The sequence below is a fragment of the Centruroides sculpturatus genome, unplaced genomic scaffold (genome assembly GCF_000671375.1).
Source record: "Centruroides sculpturatus isolate CEXI.00-Female unplaced genomic scaffold, Cexi_2.0 scaffold363, whole genome shotgun sequence".
Lineage (NCBI taxonomy): Eukaryota > Metazoa > Arthropoda > Arachnida > Scorpiones > Buthidae > Centruroides > Centruroides sculpturatus.
Window position 1 is genome coordinate 179,634 of NW_019384701.1, and position 17,828 is coordinate 197,461.

At 35.5% G+C, this 17,828-nt stretch overlaps 3 protein-coding genes across 3 annotated transcripts in view; 2 read left to right on the plus strand and 1 right to left on the minus strand.

Moving 5' to 3' along the window:
- The window catches only part of LOC111627542 (general transcription factor II-I repeat domain-containing protein 2A-like), a 6,756-nt gene extending 5,934 nt beyond the window's left edge, over positions 1–822 (plus strand). The window contains exon 2 of the mRNA XM_023371140.1: positions 676–822. Coding sequence (XP_023226908.1) covers positions 676–822 — 147 coding nt within the window. The remainder of the gene's footprint in view (positions 1–675) is intronic.
- Positions 823–2,281: 1,459 nt separating this feature from the next.
- LOC111627543 lies at positions 2,282–17,228 on the plus strand. Its single transcript, XM_023371142.1, has 3 exons — positions 2,282–2,870; positions 3,071–3,225; positions 17,050–17,228. Exons 1-3 carry the CDS (start codon positions 2,606–2,608, stop codon positions 17,209–17,211), a joined length of 582 nt encoding a protein of 193 aa, XP_023226910.1. The 5' UTR covers positions 2,282–2,605; the 3' UTR covers positions 17,212–17,228.
- Positions 17,229–17,237: 9 nt separating this feature from the next.
- On the minus strand, positions 17,238–17,795 carry LOC111627544. The gene has a single exon (XM_023371143.1). The coding sequence runs from the start codon at positions 17,793–17,795 to the stop codon at positions 17,238–17,240; it is 558 nt and encodes a 185-aa protein (XP_023226911.1).
- Positions 17,796–17,828: the final 33 nt, after the last annotated feature.

A 17,828-nucleotide genomic window follows, 5' to 3' on the forward strand; every position in this document is an offset into this window, starting at 1 on the left:
GTTTTTTTAATTGATTGATGATTGATTCAATCAACTAATTTGTTGATTGTATTAACTTGATTCTTTAGATATTGAAAATTAAATAAATAACATTATGTTAATTTAAGCGTACAGAAACATTGCTGTTGTTCCAGCAAAAATCTTATTTTCACTTTACCGAGTGCCTAGTAGGTAATGTGCAGATTACCTAGATACTCTGCACATTACCTAGGTAATTTGAGAAATAGAACAATTTTAGCAACTTTAACGGATCACCCTAGTTAATGTGCAGATTAGCTAGGTAATGTGCACATTAACGGATTTCGAGCTTTAGCGGTAACATATACAAGAGGTCTTATGATAGAAGGTTACATAATATCCAGGGCTGTGGAGTCGCGTAAAAATCTACCGACTCCGACTTTTCCTTACCAATCCGACTCCGACTCCGGCTAAAACACCAAAACTCCACGACTCTGACTCCGACTCCACAGCCCTGATAATATCTGAAACGAAACTATTGTAATGTTTCTCAAACTGTAGTTCGTGGACTGTTCAAAACTGAAAATATGTTATCTTGGGTCATCGAGCTGTCAGAAAAAGATTTATATTTATAAAGGTTAAAATTATAAAGGTTGAGTATCAAATTTTATACAAAAACAGATTGTTTTATTAAAAGCCATCTACTTAAATTTAAAGTTATTAAAATTGTTTCAAAGAGAAGAATCATGTGATATGGAATACAATGTCATTGCAGATCACATGATGCCTGAAAGTGTAACAGAAAGAATGAATCCTTCTTCCAGAAAAATAGAGGGGAATCACATCAGCACTCACATGATCTGATGACATCGAGCGAGGTCACGTGACATGATTTTTAAGCATCGCCTCCAATGTGCTACTCCGCAATGTATGCAACAGTGGCTTCCACGTGCATAATCGGTAAGTAATCCCATGAGTTTTTGTTTATAGTTATTATTATATGTGTCGCCCCCAAAATTTCTATCCTTTTAGGACAGGTTTACTAGTGAGATCTCTTAAATCAAATTAGGAAAAACTGCATCATGTATTAAAAGTAAACTTTACTGAAATAATTTCTTCCATTTCTTTACCAGAACACATGGGATATCCTTTCTAATACTGCAGAATTGAAGATATGTAGAGGTGCTGATGCTGAACATGGATTTGACTCTATGATTGTAGCTGGTTTAAAGAACATGAGAACCATATATGTCAATGCATTTGTGGTTCAAAATATATAGGTGCTGCTGAAGGCAACAAGCCTTGTTTTCGCTGCAAATATACTATATGCTTGTTGATAAACTGCAAATCTCAACAGAGGACTAAAATATATGAAAGTGCTTTAAGTTGTAAATGCAAACGGAGAGCTACTAATAAAAAGATTACTGAAAAAGGTGATATCTATATATATACATAAAAATGGACATGTATGTCCCTATATTTCACTTTTTCGCTGAAACTACACATCACACGTGAATGGTGTTTGTATGTGGTGGTAGCCCCAAGTCTCCATTCGTGCATAGGGGTGGTTGCGTCTCGATAGCTATAAGGGTGTGGAAGATATGGGCTTGAAAGTGGTTGAAAGTGGCTTTCTATTTTGAATGTTTTGTTTGAATTTGTTCGAATTTAATTCGAACATAAAATTCGAATATTGGTTCGATTATAGAACGATTGTAAGCGTTCCAGAAACGTTGAAAATAGTTCGTTTGACTTGACGTGAACAGGAGACGTTCAGAAATCGAATCGGGACCAGGAAGTGTTAATTAATATAAAGCGGCATGCAAAATTTACAGGCGGATTTTTGCGCTTTTGCGGGAAATCGAACATATTTTTATGCTCATGTAAAATTCTCTGGAAACGTCTGGAAATGGGAGACCTAATTCTTGCATTTTGTGAAAACGGGTAAGATTGGCTATAATGTAATTATTTTAATCTTCACTGTCGTTACTTTTTGCCCACAAATAAAAACCCAGCGAAGCGGGTCCTTGCAGCTAGATTCTAGATTACTTAGAAAAACAGTCTTTTATATATATAAAAAAANTTAATCTTCAGTATCGTTACTTTTTGCCCACAAATAAAAACCCAGCGAAGCGGGTCCTTGCAGCTAGATTCTAGATTACTTAGAAAAACAGTCTTTTATATATAAAAAAAAACTATATTACATACAAATGTACGAACAAATAAAAACCCAGCGAAGTGGTCCTTGCAGCTAGTTCTTAAATAAATTAATCAGCCAGATTCAAGAAGAAAATTGCAAAATTATGCAGGCTAGTCTGGTAGAAAATATAAAGTCCTAGCATCAAGGAGTGTATTCAGTATGCGTAATAAAAAATATATATATAATATCCTCCAAGCATTGTCTTGCAATTGAACATTGTTTTCTGGCATCCAGATGCAAATCCAATCATTGCTTATCCTATGTCCCTGAATGGATCTTGGAGTGTATCATTGTGGATGAAAAGTCCTAGATTATATGAACATTTGAGAAAGTGCAAGATTCTTATACTATGTCGTAACACCCTCCAGAAATACCTAAGATGTTTTAAAAGTGGATTTGGTTTTAACAAAAAACTATTTGATACACTGAAGGAGAAAGTTAAAGCATTGGATGAAAAGCATTAGAAAATTGGATGATTCGATGAATGGTAGAATATTGGTAGATGAACTAAAACTATCAGAACATTTTCACATGGCATCCTCCAGTGATATTGAAGGGTTTGTAGATTTGGATGATTACACACTAGAAAACATGAAAACTGCAGCAAGTGATCATGGCATGGTAATGTACCAAACATTAACAGGAAACTGGCAACAAATTGTGGGAGTTTTTCCACACATGAAAATATATCTGGTAAAAATAAGTAAATATAATACTGTACTTAGTAAATTGTAAAATTTTAGGATGAAAATAAGGTTTTAGGGAGCTGGAGAAATAAAGATTAGTTTTTTTCTTTAGCTCATAACAAAAGTCTTAATACTGGCAAAATTAAGTTTATTGCATTAAATTATTAGGCTCATTCTTATCATGTCTTATTTTTAAATAACAAAAATTAAAACTATTTTTATTTTATAGGAGAACTGTTGTCAATAATTCTTTTAAAAGCTGTGGCACTGCTAGAAAGATTTGGTTTAATGGTAGATTTTATTACATGTGATGGTACAACATGGAATAGAAACATGTGGAGTCAGTTTGGGATTGGCTATAAATCACTATCCAAACAGTATCAAGTAAGGATTCCATTTGAAGTCTTTATTTCATCTCAGACTTTTCACATTTAAGCCATTTATTTTGAAAGTGGCCTAAGTCCATTTATGTTAAAATCGAGATATTTAAGAGTTTGCGTTTTAATAACTTTAAAATAAAACTAATAAAATGGTAGTATAATGTTTTTGTGTTTCTAAGGGTGTATAATTTATCAACTCAGTTAGCATTATTAACATTGTTTAAAAAATAATATGTTTTCAATGGCTATAAATGGACTTAAGCCACTTTCGAAATTACTGAAATAACTTTTGTAATTCTTAAAAAGGCATAAGTCCTTTGAAAAAATAAATTTCTTGTGTTATAAAATTAAAAATTCAATTTTTATTCACTATTAAAAAATTGTTACATTAAAATTAATAATATTTTGCAACTAATTATTCATTCTTCTCAAATTTTTGTATGCTGGAGAGATTTAAAATAATTATGGTGTGCACAGTTATGTATGACGTTGCTAGATGTTTTTAGTGTTTGTAGCCAAAAATTTTCTATAAAATAGCCCAAAGATAGCCAATTCAAAAATTTTCTTTTTATTAATAACCTGCGATTTGACGATAAAATAAAAAAACACCATTCATGCTTTTCCTGCAATAACTTTTATCACAAAAAATGTTTTCAGCCAATTCACAGGCCTGTGAACTGATCAGAAATAAGGATTGTAAGACTCAAAATACAGTACATGCACACACTATAATTTACTATGTCAAGAACACTCATTTTATCTGTAACGAATTATTCAATAAATGATCTTGCCAAGACAGACTATAAAAAATTTTTCTATGTAATATTCTTAATGGTTATTAATTTGCTATTACAAAGGATTTATCAAACTACAAATACATAATCGAAGACATCTGCTGTACTTGGTGTCGATTTATGATTTCACTCCTTTCTTAGAGTGATTCTGTATGTACTTGGCATTTTTTTTTTTTTTTTTATCTTTTTAAAGTTTTTTAGGGGATAAAATTGTCAGGAAACTCAAGAAAAGTAGATTTTGGGTGCACGGTAGAGTTACCATTATCAATTTGCATCACATTGGTAATCTTTCTTACTTGCTTATGTTATTGTTTATTGTCTACTTGGACTTTACTTATTAATAGGACTTAATACTGGTGTTTAAAGATTGGCACAGCAACGAGAAGTTAGTTCAGGAAAGAACAAAATTTCTTTATTATATCACCTGTAGTAATAATTTCTGTACACATATTATACGTGTTTCGGGCTAACATGCCCCTCATCAGCAGTACTACTACCATACACTAAAAAGGTAACAACAATAAAACAAATAAGTTACTGTATAAGTTAAAAAATTTTTCACTTAGCCATAAAAAACAATTTTAAAACTTACTGTAAATACATATTCCAATCTCGAGTATAAATGTATCTTTCTCATTGTATAATTAAACATTTCACTATATAATTAAATTAAATAAATATAGTAAATAAAGGTTGTAAATTATTAAAATCTAACAACATTATATAAGAAACCAAAAAACTCACATCAAGGTTCTATTTTTCACCATCAAGTATGGTGTTCCAGGATTGGTGGATTATACGACCCAAATTATTGTTTATTCTATTTCTTTCTTTCTTTATGTTTAAATGTTCGTATAATTGACGTTTGTAATTATTTGATTCTTTTTTCTTAATTTTTATAGTATTTTTTTTTGATTTGGCACCCATAACTAATGCAGTGTTCTGCTACTGCAGAATTTGCATAATTACCCCTTATTGCACGTATGTGCTCTTTTATTCTTGTGCTTAATTTTCTTTTTGTTTCTCCTATATAAGTTTTGACCGGATCACAGCTGCAATTGAATGAATACACAATTTCTTTTTCTTCCATTAAATCTAATTTTTTATATGGCAAAAAATTATAGGACCGGCCGTTCATCCATGATATAGCTATATAGTCTCCTACAGATACTGCCCTACCACCAAAAGGAGGTAATATGATTTTATTGTAAACTCTTTCTCTCATACTGATTATAGTTATAGAGTAGACCTATGTTTTATATGTTGTTAATCTATTATTTGTCCTTGTTATTTTGGCCTTCTGTGATTAAATTGTTGATTTTTATATTCCTGACTTTCGTAGTCGAGTATTTATTCCTTATGCACAACCCACACAGAATCTTACCACTCGGGCTCTGAAAAAATTTAAGCCATCCAGTGACAAAGTGAGCAGGTCTGACAGATCTGACAATTAGAGGGCCTGGACCCTCGTCCCTATTCTCACAATAATGTAGAAATGTAAATAGCTAGCTTGACTTTTTTGAAAAATGGAACTTAGGCCACTTTCAAAATAAACAGCTCATTTAACTTCTACTAACTGAAAATAGTTTTTACCTTGAACCAGTACTGCTGTCTATTTTCCATGATCCTCTAAGGTCAGGACAAGCAACAGTGAGCCATGACTGATGCTTTGTATGTAGTCATGTGCTTTGGTGCTCATTATCGATCGCATCTCAGTGCCCACATGGGGACAAGCATCCACACCCCCTATAACTGTATAACATCAAGTGCTCCCGGAATAGTCAAGTGGATTATTCAAAACTTGTGTAGTCAAGTGGGCTAAATAGTTAAACTTGATAGTCTTAGCAAAGCATGACTTTTGATTGCACTCTGGAAGTAAGCTGATTTCAGGTTGCTTGTAGAGGTATGGTTTCTTTGACATCTTTGCTCCTACATATATGGTCTACATTATTATTATTGTAAAAGTTAAGAAGGCCGTACCAGAGGCTTAGCCTTAGAAGAGAAGTAAGAAGAGGATAAGAGAGGGGGGAGGGGAAGATGGGGTAAGTATGATAGGAAAGTGTGAAGAAGAGATTTGTGAGCATCCAGGCCCTGCTCCGTTTGTTGGAACACAAATGAATGTAATACAAAATGTAGGTACATGCCTGTAGAAAAACAATGAAACTGCTCCAATTTGTAGAGTACAACAGACCGCGGATTAAACAAATATCACAGTAGACAACTCGCGACTTAGCGAATACAAATGTACAGTACATGACAGTTTAGACCGAACAAAACATAACATAACATAACATGAACCCCAGCTTGGGGGGACCCTGAAGACCTAGTATTAGTTATACTGGTCCAGGGGAACAAAAAGGGATAAGTAGCCCGAACCACTAGGCTTGCGCGTATAAAAGAAAGAAAGTTAACCGTACAACCTTGCCAGGCTATCCAGGCTGGTTGCATTGCTGATGCAGGTTGCGATGAGCACAAACACAAAGGTAAAATATTTGCCGGCTAGTCTGTTGTCACTGGAGAAGGGAGACCATCTTGGCTTGCGGTGATCCCTCAGGTAAAGTTTGGAAAAGTGTTTCCTGTTTTCAGAATGAATGTCTTGAAGGCAGTTGTTGTATGTTGTTAGTAAGGAAGTCCTGACTTCGACAGGGCCAGTGGAACCCCTGTGAATACATTACATGCTTGAGCTGCTTGCGATGAGTGACGTGTTTGACACAGGTAAACAAAATGTGTTCTGGAGTTTCATCTTCTTCCTGGCATTCACAAATACTGGTCCCTTTGTTTAAGAACCTGTTAAGATATTGTTTGAAGCCACCATGACCAGTAATGTACTGGGTAATATGAAAATCAGGATTGAAGTGGCTCAATTTATCCCTCCCTTTGACGTCCGGGAAAAAGTTGAAGGTCACTCTGCCTGTCGTCTCCGTGGCCCACCTCTCTTGCCACCTGTTGATTGTGTATTCTTTGAGCTGGTTCTTTACCCAGTTATAGGGAACAAGCGAGAAGGTTGGACCATTTAAATGACTTATAGCTTTCTTTGCCAGAAAGTCTGCTTTGTCGTTACCTATTTCTCCAGAATGCCCTTTTGTCCAATGAAAATGTACTTTGATGTGATTGCTTTTCAGATTAGACACCATGTGGATGATATCTTTTATTACCTTGAATTTAGTGTTCATTGCTTTTATTTGGTGAAGAGCCACCCTGCTATCGCTAATAATTGTTATTTCTTCTTTGGTCCTGTTATTGATTGTTCTCTGAATATGCTCCAGGGATTTGAGGATGGCCAGACTCTCTGCCTGATTTATCGTACAGAAGGGTCCTAGTTTGTAATAGGCTTGATGAACCACCCTATTGTTACAATCTATTTCTACAAAAGCTGCACCCACCCCCATTAGGCCTTTTGACCCATCTGTGTAAAACTTTGTAGCTATGTTTTTGTTTTCATCTGTGCAAAGTACCACATCTGGGGGATCAGTGGCCGGGTGCAATAGGTAGTAGTCGCTGAATCTATCAGATCCATGGTTGTGGATTTTGACTGCAATGTCTTTCACTTGGGTAGGGGTGGTCTCAGATATGGCCAGCTGATCAGAGAAATGCCTAAGTTGGAAGTCCCAATACCTTTCCGAGGCTTTAAGGTCAAGGGGGACAGAATTTGCAATCACTTGCAGCCCGCTAGTTGGGGCCGTGCGATAGGCCCTGCACACTGTGATGAGACAGCTTCGTTGAATGGCGAGTAATTTCCTTCTAATTTGTTGTTTTCTTGTTGCATACCCCCAAATCTCAGCCCCATACAGGACTGCTGGTTCTATTGCACAGTGGTAAATGAGTGAAGAGCTTTGGTAGCTCAGACCCCAAAGGTTCCTGCTAATGGATCTCAGTGCATGAGCCATAATGATGGCTTTTTGTTTTATGTATTCTATGTGCAACGTCCAATTCATTAGACAATCTACTTGAAGCCCTAAGTAACTTATTTTATCGGTGCACTTAATCTTTTCATCCTGTATTGTAATCCTCGGCTTATTGTAGAGTGGGTTCACTCTCGGGAACACTGCACATTGGCATTTTTTAGTATTGATGATAAGTTTATTTTCAATAGTCCAGTCTTGTATCATCTGGAGGAACTGGTTCATCTCTCTTTGAAGAACCTCCTGGTTCCTATGGGACAATAGTACGAGGGTGTCATCGGCAAACCCTATTATCTTAGCTCTCAAATTTCCATGTGTCTTGTCCTGTATGCATAATAAGCTGTTGTACAGTATTAACCAAAGAAGGGGGCCAGAACTCGACCCTTGGGGGCAACCTCTCGTGATTTGTTTAGTGGTCATGTGGCCTGGTAAGCCCAGCCTAGCTTGCCGATTGGATAGAAAGCTCCTATAGAGCCCTAGAATGTTGGAAGGACATTTAATGTTCTTTAAGGCTAAAACGATAGCAGGCCACCAGGCATGATCAAATGCTCCTTTTATATCTATGGATACTGCTAGGGTGTGTTGATCCTTTGTCTTAGACTCCTTTATGGTATTTACTAGTTCCTGGAGGGCCAAGGTAGTGCTCTTCAATTTTCTGAATCCATATTGTTGAGGGTGAATGATCTTGTTAGTTTCAGTATGATGCTGAAGACGCCTGGCCAAGAGAGAGTCTAGAATTTTGCCCAATATTGGGAGCAAAGAAATGGGGCGATAATCAGTTGGGGTGGTGGGCGTAGCACATTTTGGTATCAACCTGATAGTAGCTATCTTCCAGCTGACTGGGAAGTATTTCATCTGTAGACACTTATTATATATAACTAAAAAGTGAGCTGGAATAACATTGAAGGCTCTTTTTGCCATTTGACCTGTGATGGCATCTGGTCCTGGTGCCTTTTTGATGTTTATTTTCTTAAAGAGTGCTGCTATTTCAGTCATTGTGAAATTTTTGTCGTCTTCAGTATTATCTTCTTCTGTGCAACATGTCCTGATGTACCGATGGTAGGAGTTATCCCCTTGAGGATTATCCACAGGGAAAAGTGTATCCAAGATGTAGTTATTAGTTTCAGTAATACTTTTGGTGTAGGAACCATCTTCTTTTTTGATTGAGTATGGGGTACATGCAGGTTTAGTTTTGTTGAATGCAATGTAGTAGGGTATGGTCCAGGAACCTTTCTCCCCCACTTTAGTACAAAATTGTTTCCAAGATTGAGTCCTTGCCCCGTTAATAGCTTGTTTGTACTTTTTCTTAGTTTTCAAGTATTCCCTACGTAAGCTTTCCTTGCTGTTCTCGTTAGCCTTCCTAAAGTCCCTTTTGGCTTTCCTCATCTTCCTCCTGAGATCCTGAAGCTCAGAGTTCCACCATACAGTTTTGGTGATATGGGTTATTTCCCTTGTAGCTGTTTGGTAAGCAGTGTGCAGGGTTTGGGTGAGTTTTGCAATAGTGTTGTCCAATTCTTCAGGTGTCTTAATGTAAATGAGGGGATCCGGATTCCAAAGGGTTGCCACCAGGTCCTCAAAGACATCCCAATTGGTATGCTTGGTCTTGGTAAAGATGGCTGTAGGAGTAGTGCAGTCAAGAGTGGTTAATATATAGTTATGATCGCTTGGTACTATATAATCCAGAGTCTTGCAAGAGTGAATGAATTTGTACATGTTGCCATTGCTTGTGCATATATCTATCCAGCTCTCTCCTTGTGCCGAAGAAAACGTTGGAAGAGGAGAGGTGTTTAATGAGTGGAGCTGATTTTCCTCTAAGAACTCCCTGAAGGTGGTTCCCCGTGGGTCTTCTTTTTTCGCAAACCATAAAGGAGATTTTGAGTTAAAGTCTCCCGCCAGAAGGACAGGGTCGTTAGCCAATGCCTGAATGGTGTCCCTAACTTCTTGTAGAGGTTCGAAGATGGGGACCGAGGGTGGAAAGTAAGCCGAGATGATGTAATAATTAAGGTTTCCATGCTGGATGTTTACCGTTGCATGATATTTGCTGCTTAAGTGAGGATGGAATTGGACCTGTAAGTTAGAGTTGAAGACCACGACAGCTGCCAGAGTAGGCCCATGGTGATTTATCTCAAAGACCCTACTTTTCCCCAAGAGTGCAGTTTTATTTTTATATGTGTAGGGCTCTTGCAGTACAGCAATGTCGATGTTGAGGATGGTAACATCCCTAGAGAGTTGCGAGGCTGCCGCTTTGCTTTTTTGCAAGTTGGCTTGTAAAATATGAAGGTTGTGGGGGGGAGGAGTGCAGTGGGTGGTTGCATTCACAGTGTTATTTGCCAGACTAGAAGGAGTAATAGTGTTACTGTCCATAGTTCGTTTGCATGATAGCCGTTGCTTTCATTTTTTGCAGGATGGGGCATTTCTGATCAAATGCGTTGTGTACCGTGTTTTCTCTTTTATTCCTATCAGATGTTTCGTAGGCTTCACTGCAGTTTATGCATTTGGGTGCTTCTCCCTTGTGCGGACAGTTAAGATATCTATGCTCCCCCCCACAGTGACTACAGGTAACAAGTTGGTCACACTCCCTAGCGTAGTGGCCGAAGCCGCAGCACCTATAACATCTTAAAATGAAGACATAATCATCCACCCTAATATTGCTCCATGATAAGGCAACATATTTTTGAGAAATCATGATTTTCCTTAAGTCTGATGTAACCGTTAGTATTATATGTCTACACTTATCTTTGACGTTTCCCTTTTGTAGGAAAGTTGTTATTTTGCATTGTTCCATGAATTTTGTTTGAGTCATGTTTCCCCATATTTTATTCTGACCGTAAAGGGTGGGTAGGATGTCCTTGTCCCCAATATATTCCGGCACGTTGAGCAAGATTAATTTGGGTTGTCGTCCCTGTGAGAGTTTGGTATTTAATTTTTTGCAGAGTTCGGGAACTTCCTGAACCGCTTGCTGTAGCTTGGCCCCATCATTTTCCGAACCCACTCTAACACATACTCCATTTCCTCTTATGTTCCGAATAGATTTGATGTTAACACCCAGTTTTTGTGGTTCTATCTTGGCTCTCAGTGTACTTGTTATCTCTTCTGATGCATGAACTATACCCTCTTCGCCCGGTTTGGGGTAGAGGAGAAGAGCCACTCCTCCCCCTGGGCCCTCCCTGTTTATTTTTCCGGTAATGGTCTTGGTAATTGTTTTCGTGGTCACACTTTGGTTGACATTTGTTTTAACAATATCAGCAAAAGTCTTTTGCATGCCAGTGCTATTGGTCTGAGTCTTCCCTCTGATATCTTTAAGTATACCGACTATTTGGTGGAAACACCCATGTAGCTTCATTACGCTGTCTCTTATCTTGGCCCTTTGTTGGGTGTTTGGCCCCGATCTAAGAGATGGGGGACAAAGCTCCATTACCCTATTTACCAGGGTTGCTGCTTCCTTAATAATGCGGCTTTCGATAGAAGGATCCGTTGCTGGGGGCAAAGAACTATCCAAGGATGACTCCTCCATAGGTCTAACAAGCACCTGTGGAAGAGTACCCGAAGTGTTATCCATTAAAATTTGTGTACAAATGCGTAAAGTAAAACTAATTCCTGAAGCTACTAAAACGTTGAAACGACCGTTAGCCAAGCCTAGACAGTTAACGGTCCGCGCGGTGTTTGCTATGGTAACGTAAGTCCGTTAAATGCAGGAATGCTGCAAAATTCGCTGAATTTTTAACTTGCTATAGTTTAAAAAGTATTATGATTACAATTTCCAATTTTTCATGAAAAGTTACTGAAGCAGTCCACTTCCGAATGATGGCAATTACGTTGACGGATGGAAACCCTGGGACCCGATGGAGCCCGCCGAAACCCGACGATAAAAAAGATAAAAATGGCGAAATAACGAAAAGTATTGGTCCTATGAACCCCAAAATTTCAGAATTACTCACAGTTAAAAGTGTCTACAAGGTCCAGTGAGAATTTCCGGTAGAACGATCTCTACCGTCCGGATATTCGGTTCCGAAAATCCCAAACTTCAAACGTCCGTAACCTTCGAAATCCTTAGCTCACCTTTACAATTTTGGTATCATCTTGGTCCTTACGAAATCCCGAATCGATCGATATAACAAACTTCACTACACTAGTTAAATCCAAGGAGAAACTGCGCGAAATCCAGGAGCCCAATTTAGCACAACCACACAGCTATAACGCTTGGAGTCAATCCACATATATGGTCTACAGCTTTGTTAAGGTCCCAACAATGTCATTTAGATCTGTAATTGTGCCATTTATTGCATAGTTTTGAATTTGCATGTATATTGTTTTTTCTTTCATGACTTCTGACTTTTCCTGTTATTATATTCAGAGTTTTTTGTAATTCAAAGTAATCTTGGTCCCATTCACTTCAAATTAAGGTTCCTAAATAATATGGTTTGGAAGCTATCATTCTAATCATCTTTTGTAATTCTGCTACTTTATATGATGCTATTTGGGTTTCATCTGATAATTTCAAAATTTTCTTGAAATACATTATTTATTTGTTTTTCACATTTAAAAGTCTCACAAAAAATCTTTTCCTTTTGAAGTAAGATTTTTATGCTTAGTTGTAAAATGTTTCAATTTTGCAGGAACCATTGCCCTATTAGCAAGTTTAAGTCCATGTACACAATACAATGGTATCAGATAATTTTTATTGCCTGTCCATGTAAAACTTTAATTCATATATTTGTTCATATACTGACTATTAATTTTACATTTTTTTGAGCTGCTGGGTATTGCATTTAAACTGGCTGCTGTTCATTCTCATTGTCATTGATTGAAATTGTATCATAATTATTTTTCCTTATGATAAATCTTTTCATCATTTTTAGAGGTATAAAATTTAATATATATTTAATTATATTTTATGATAACTTAAAATTGTTTGTTAATAGAATTACAGATATATCATCTCCATTTGAAAACAAAAAAAACTGTAATGGTAGCTAAATATCTAATCTTCTGTTTTTCCATTAGTAGTTGGAGGGAATAGCAGACAGCAATAGAATTTGGAGTAAAAGTGTAGCAATTAGACCAGAAATACACTAGTCTGATGTATGAAAGATGACACATATGCAAAATATTATTAATACAGTATCTGGACTGCTCATGATCCATACATTTATATGAAAATGTGTGGCTTAGAAATACACATCTTATATGATGCACAAACTTGCTTCTGATGTGACACTGATCTGGATAGCTCAGATAGATGTCAGAACGTTTGGGTTGCCATACAAACAATCAACATGCTGCCAATGTTAAATAATATAATTAAAGTAATGACAATTAAAATATTCTGTAATTTAATCAAATTGAGATTTTAAATATTAAACTATAAATATAACTACATTAGTATAAAGTTAAATATTATGAAATAGTGTGATATAATAATCTGGCCTTATTGTGGAATACTTTTGAAATGCTTAAGGTACACTAGTGCTCTGTGGAACACCAGTGGGGAACCACTGGCATAAACAATTGGATCACCATATGTTTGTGGTGGCTTAACATTTCTCCTTGGTCAAGCATTTGGTCTTGAGATAGATGGATAGCACTGCTTTTCTTGGTTCTCCTGAGGTTTGTCATTAGACATCATGGAGTCTGCATTGATACCTTGGGTGTTCATCGTCATCAAGTTTAAAATCAGTCGCTGATGAACTCGGGTTTATCTTTAGTGGAATCTTCCTCCTCATCTAGGCTAGAGATTGGAAAAATGTGCATAGTTTCTGTTTGTTTCTCTACAGCTGTATTCTTTCTTGACATTCCAAATTTTACATCTCATGATATCATGATAGGCTTGTTGCTGGGATACAGTCTGTAAGCTTTCATGGTGGGCGACTAACCAAACAGATGCATATGTTTGAAACTTGTGCTTTTATTGTGCTTTATAGATATGTTCATAAGTTGTACATCCAAATATTCTGAGATGCCTTAAACTCACTTTTCACATTTTTTATATGGAATCTTTTCATTCCTTTGTGGAATATGGTTAATAATGTAGGCTACTGTTAATACACTTCCTTCCCAGTATTCTGGGGAAATCTTAGTCTTGAGCAACATACAACAAACCTTTTCTAGTAGAGTCCTGTTCATCCACTTGGATTTCTCATTTTGTTGTTGTGAATTTGGAGAAGTAAGCTGGTGGATGATCCCATTTTTGCTGAAAAAAGTCCTAAATTGACTATTCACATATTCACTGCTGTTGTCAGTCTGCAAGTTTTTAATTTGTTTGCCTGTTTGCTTTTGTACCAATCTTGTATAGTTCATAAAACAGTTAAGAGCTTCACTTTTTGATTTTAGAAGATAAACATGAGTCCATCCCAAATAGTCATTAATAAAAATCAGCAGATACTTTGCACTTCCACGGGATGTCACCACCATGGGGTCACATACATCACTATGAACAGGCTCTAATAGATCTTTTGTTTGATGATTTGTACTTTGGTAAAACAACTGATGTTGACTTTTACCTTGAGTACACATCACTTGGAACTAATTTAAAATCGACACTGTTTGGATTCTCTTTCAAAATATACTTCATAATATATTTATTGGGATGTCATATTCATTTTTGCCATAACCAATGTGTATTCTGGGAACAGCTATATTTACAGCATTTTTATACACATCCAGCTCATACAGATGGTTAATTTCTTTGCTGTTGCATACATGAATTCGTTTTTTTTTATAATACATTCATTTTCATCATAATAGACATTCAAACCTCTCTTGGCAAGCTAACTTACTGATAACAAGTTAACAGTTGCTTCAGGTATCTACCAAGCATTCTTTAGTGTACAATTAAAAGATATACTTTTGATGCTTAAATACACGGGTACATTGCCTTCACCTTCAACTTTTAAACTTGAGTCTTTGGCCACATATATTACATGATTAGCAAGTCTGAGATTTAAAAAAAGGTAATGAGCATAACTCAAATGATGAGTGCTATTGCTATTATCAAATGAGAGCCATGTGCATCAACACCTTTTATTTGTAATAAAACATAGCATTATACCATTTTTCTGATTTGGATTTTTATCGTAGTGACATTCTGATGCTCTGTCAGTATTTTTCAACCTGTTTTATCTCACAGCACAATTGAACCTATGATTAAATTTCCACAGAAAATCAGCTCATTTAAAGTTGTCTGTAAACATTCTTTTGCTATATTATTTGCCACTTAAAATATAGACAAAAATAATTAGATTTTGTGAATTAAATAAAACAGTATTGTTGTTCCTTAAAATAGCAGCAGGTTACAACAATAGTTATTTAAATTGCTCTTTAAGCATTCCAAATTTTTGTATAGAATGTTTTGACCTGAAGCAGATCTCAATTAGGATCAAAAGCGCTTGTCAAAGTATATTAAAAACTTTATTCTTTATTTGTTGGTTTAATTATAAAGGTTTGTTGATGTTATTTAATAGTTATTTAAATTAATAATTTTCATTTACATAAGAAAAGCAATTAGCATTATGGCTTAATTTGTGTTTAAAAATGGCATGATAATTGCCTTTAGAAACCTGCCCAATGTCCCACTATTTCTAAGTTAAAATAATTTGAACTAAATATGGACAATTATAGATACATTTTTGATTTAAAACACATTCAAACTATAAATCAATATTTTATTTACAAAATATAATTGTTTTACAATTTATCGATTAAATGTTGTAATTTTTCTAATAATAAGTTTTTTCATTTGCATATTCTCTTCGTGGCGTTCTTCGACACTAAGTCTGTAATTCCTAAACCATTCGGGTTCTTCTTTTCTGCACTTTTTGTTTGCAGATGCTTTTGGTGATGGAGTTTCCTGAGTTGTATTAATATGTCCATTTTCTGTTATGGCAACAGAATTATTGAACCCAGAAGATGAACTAGCAAATGAAACAGGCTGTACAGCTGGATCCTTTTCAAATATTTCATCCAACTCAGTCATGTAACAGCACTTCCTCCTGCATGACCCACTTTTATTATTTTATAATTATTTTCTAAAGATTTAAATTTATTTTCGCATTGAAGTGCTGTTACGGAATAGCCATAGCTTTTAAGGCTATTGGCTATTTTTTCCCACACTTGTTAAAATAAGGAGACAAAAACATGCTTTCGTTTATTTTATATTCATCAAGAAGCAAGTGTGTGGTTTCATCATTCCAATTAAATGTGACAGACTGACTTCCAGGAGCTTCATCTGTTCTTTGTCTTATGTTTGGATCAACTGAAAACATAAATAATTTATGCAGTGTGTAGCGTCTGTGTAGCGTAAATTTGATGATACAGCAACCAAGTCCTCTACATTAATAAATAATTTAATTATATTTACTGCTTATGTTTAAAAAGTATATAGATGTGTTTAATCAGATTTTAGATGAGACAGATCTAAATTTGATCAAGCTAAACATTAAGATTACTATAGTTTTTAAATTAAAAATGTCTATTTTAAAAGCAAAATGCTTAGATTTGTACAACAAAAGAACACTTATATGAAGATTAATTTGAACAAACTAAGTAATAAAATACAGGTATTCTAATTAAAACTGATATTAATATGAATTGATTTATTAATAAAGCTAGGACATCTAGGTCCTAAAAGTCATATAAATAATTAAAGATATAACTTATTTTTTATGCTTAGATGCCTTAGCCTTGTATGTTATTACCTACTGTTCTGTAGCATATGTTTCTTTTTTAAATATAAACATATTGAATTTCTTCAGCTACTATTCATTTATTATTTAACATATTAACTTTAAGTAGCACAATTATTCACTTTTTGTTGGGATTTATACTCCACTCAGTGTGTGATAAGTCCCAACAAAAAGTGAATAATTGTGCTACTTTACTTATTTCTAAGAGGACAAAAAGCTTATTAATTGTTGTATATTAACTTCAGTGTATCAACTGTTTAGAAATATTACTTGAGCATCAGATATAATCATTAATATTCTTAATTCTTGATATAATAATAATTATTTATAATGGTATGTTCGTTTATTATATACTTATATCTTATGCAGATGTGTAGTTTTTGTAAAAAAATAATTAGGATAAAATACAGTATAAGATTTTTGAAATTTCGTGTGTTAATTTTTATTTAAGGTAAAAAAAATAAGAAAAGAACTCTGCTTACCATTCTTATTTTCACATTTCTGCATATGGGTAGTTATTTGTAACATATTGCCTTTCAACCCACAATTAGAGCACATATGCAGTACATCAGAAACATCGATATTGTTGGACGTCATTTTCTTAACGAAGTAAACCAACTCTTTCCTTCGTGAACTTCATTAGAGTTTTGTTCGAAACGTCATCACCGCAGAGCATGCGCACTGAGCGAGACTACTACTTTTCGACTGATTTGTTACTAATGCGTTTAACTCATTCGACTTAATGAACATACCAAACACTACAGCTGAAATGGACAGGGCTCCATCATGTTGGAACCACATTATTTGTTGTGTTGATGCAGAAATCTGTTTGTCACCCAAAAGTTGTGGTAATACTTGCTGCAGAAAGATCAAGTAGTTACTTCCAGTTATACTAAGTGGCAACAGGTAAGGTCCAATGAGGTGATCCCCCACAATACCGGCCCTAACATTAACCGAAAACCGACTCTGTTCTGCACGATGTTGTATTGTATGCGGGTTCTCCTCCATCCAGAAATGGGCGTTATGAGTGTTGAGTATTTCTTTCCTTGTGAAGGATGCCTCATCGGTAAATAACACTTTAGCAGGGAAACTGGGATCTGTAGCACACTTTCCAAGGTACCTTTGTGCGAAAGCAATATGAGGTGCATAATCATCCGGTTGCAATGCCTGGACACACTGCATGTGATACAGATGCATGTTGTGTTCTCAATTTCCTGCCAGTCTAACAAC

Excerpts from the sequence above, each read along its gene's own strand:
- LOC111627544 (XM_023371143.1), bottom strand. The coding sequence starts at position 17,795 with ATGCATCTGTATCACATGCAGTGTGTCCAGGCATTGCAACCGGATGAT.
- LOC111627543 (XM_023371142.1), top strand. The coding sequence starts at position 2,606 with ATGAAAAGCATTAGAAAATTGGATGATTCGATGAATGGTAGAATATTG. Across the intron at positions 2,871-3,070 it reads AAAAATAAGTAAATATAATA|GAGAACTGTTGTCAATAATT; the intron begins CTGTACTTAGTA and ends TTTATTTTATAG. Across the intron at positions 3,226-17,049 it reads CACTATCCAAACAGTATCAA|GTAAAAAAAATAAGAAAAGA; the intron begins GTAAGGATTCCA and ends TTTTTATTTAAG.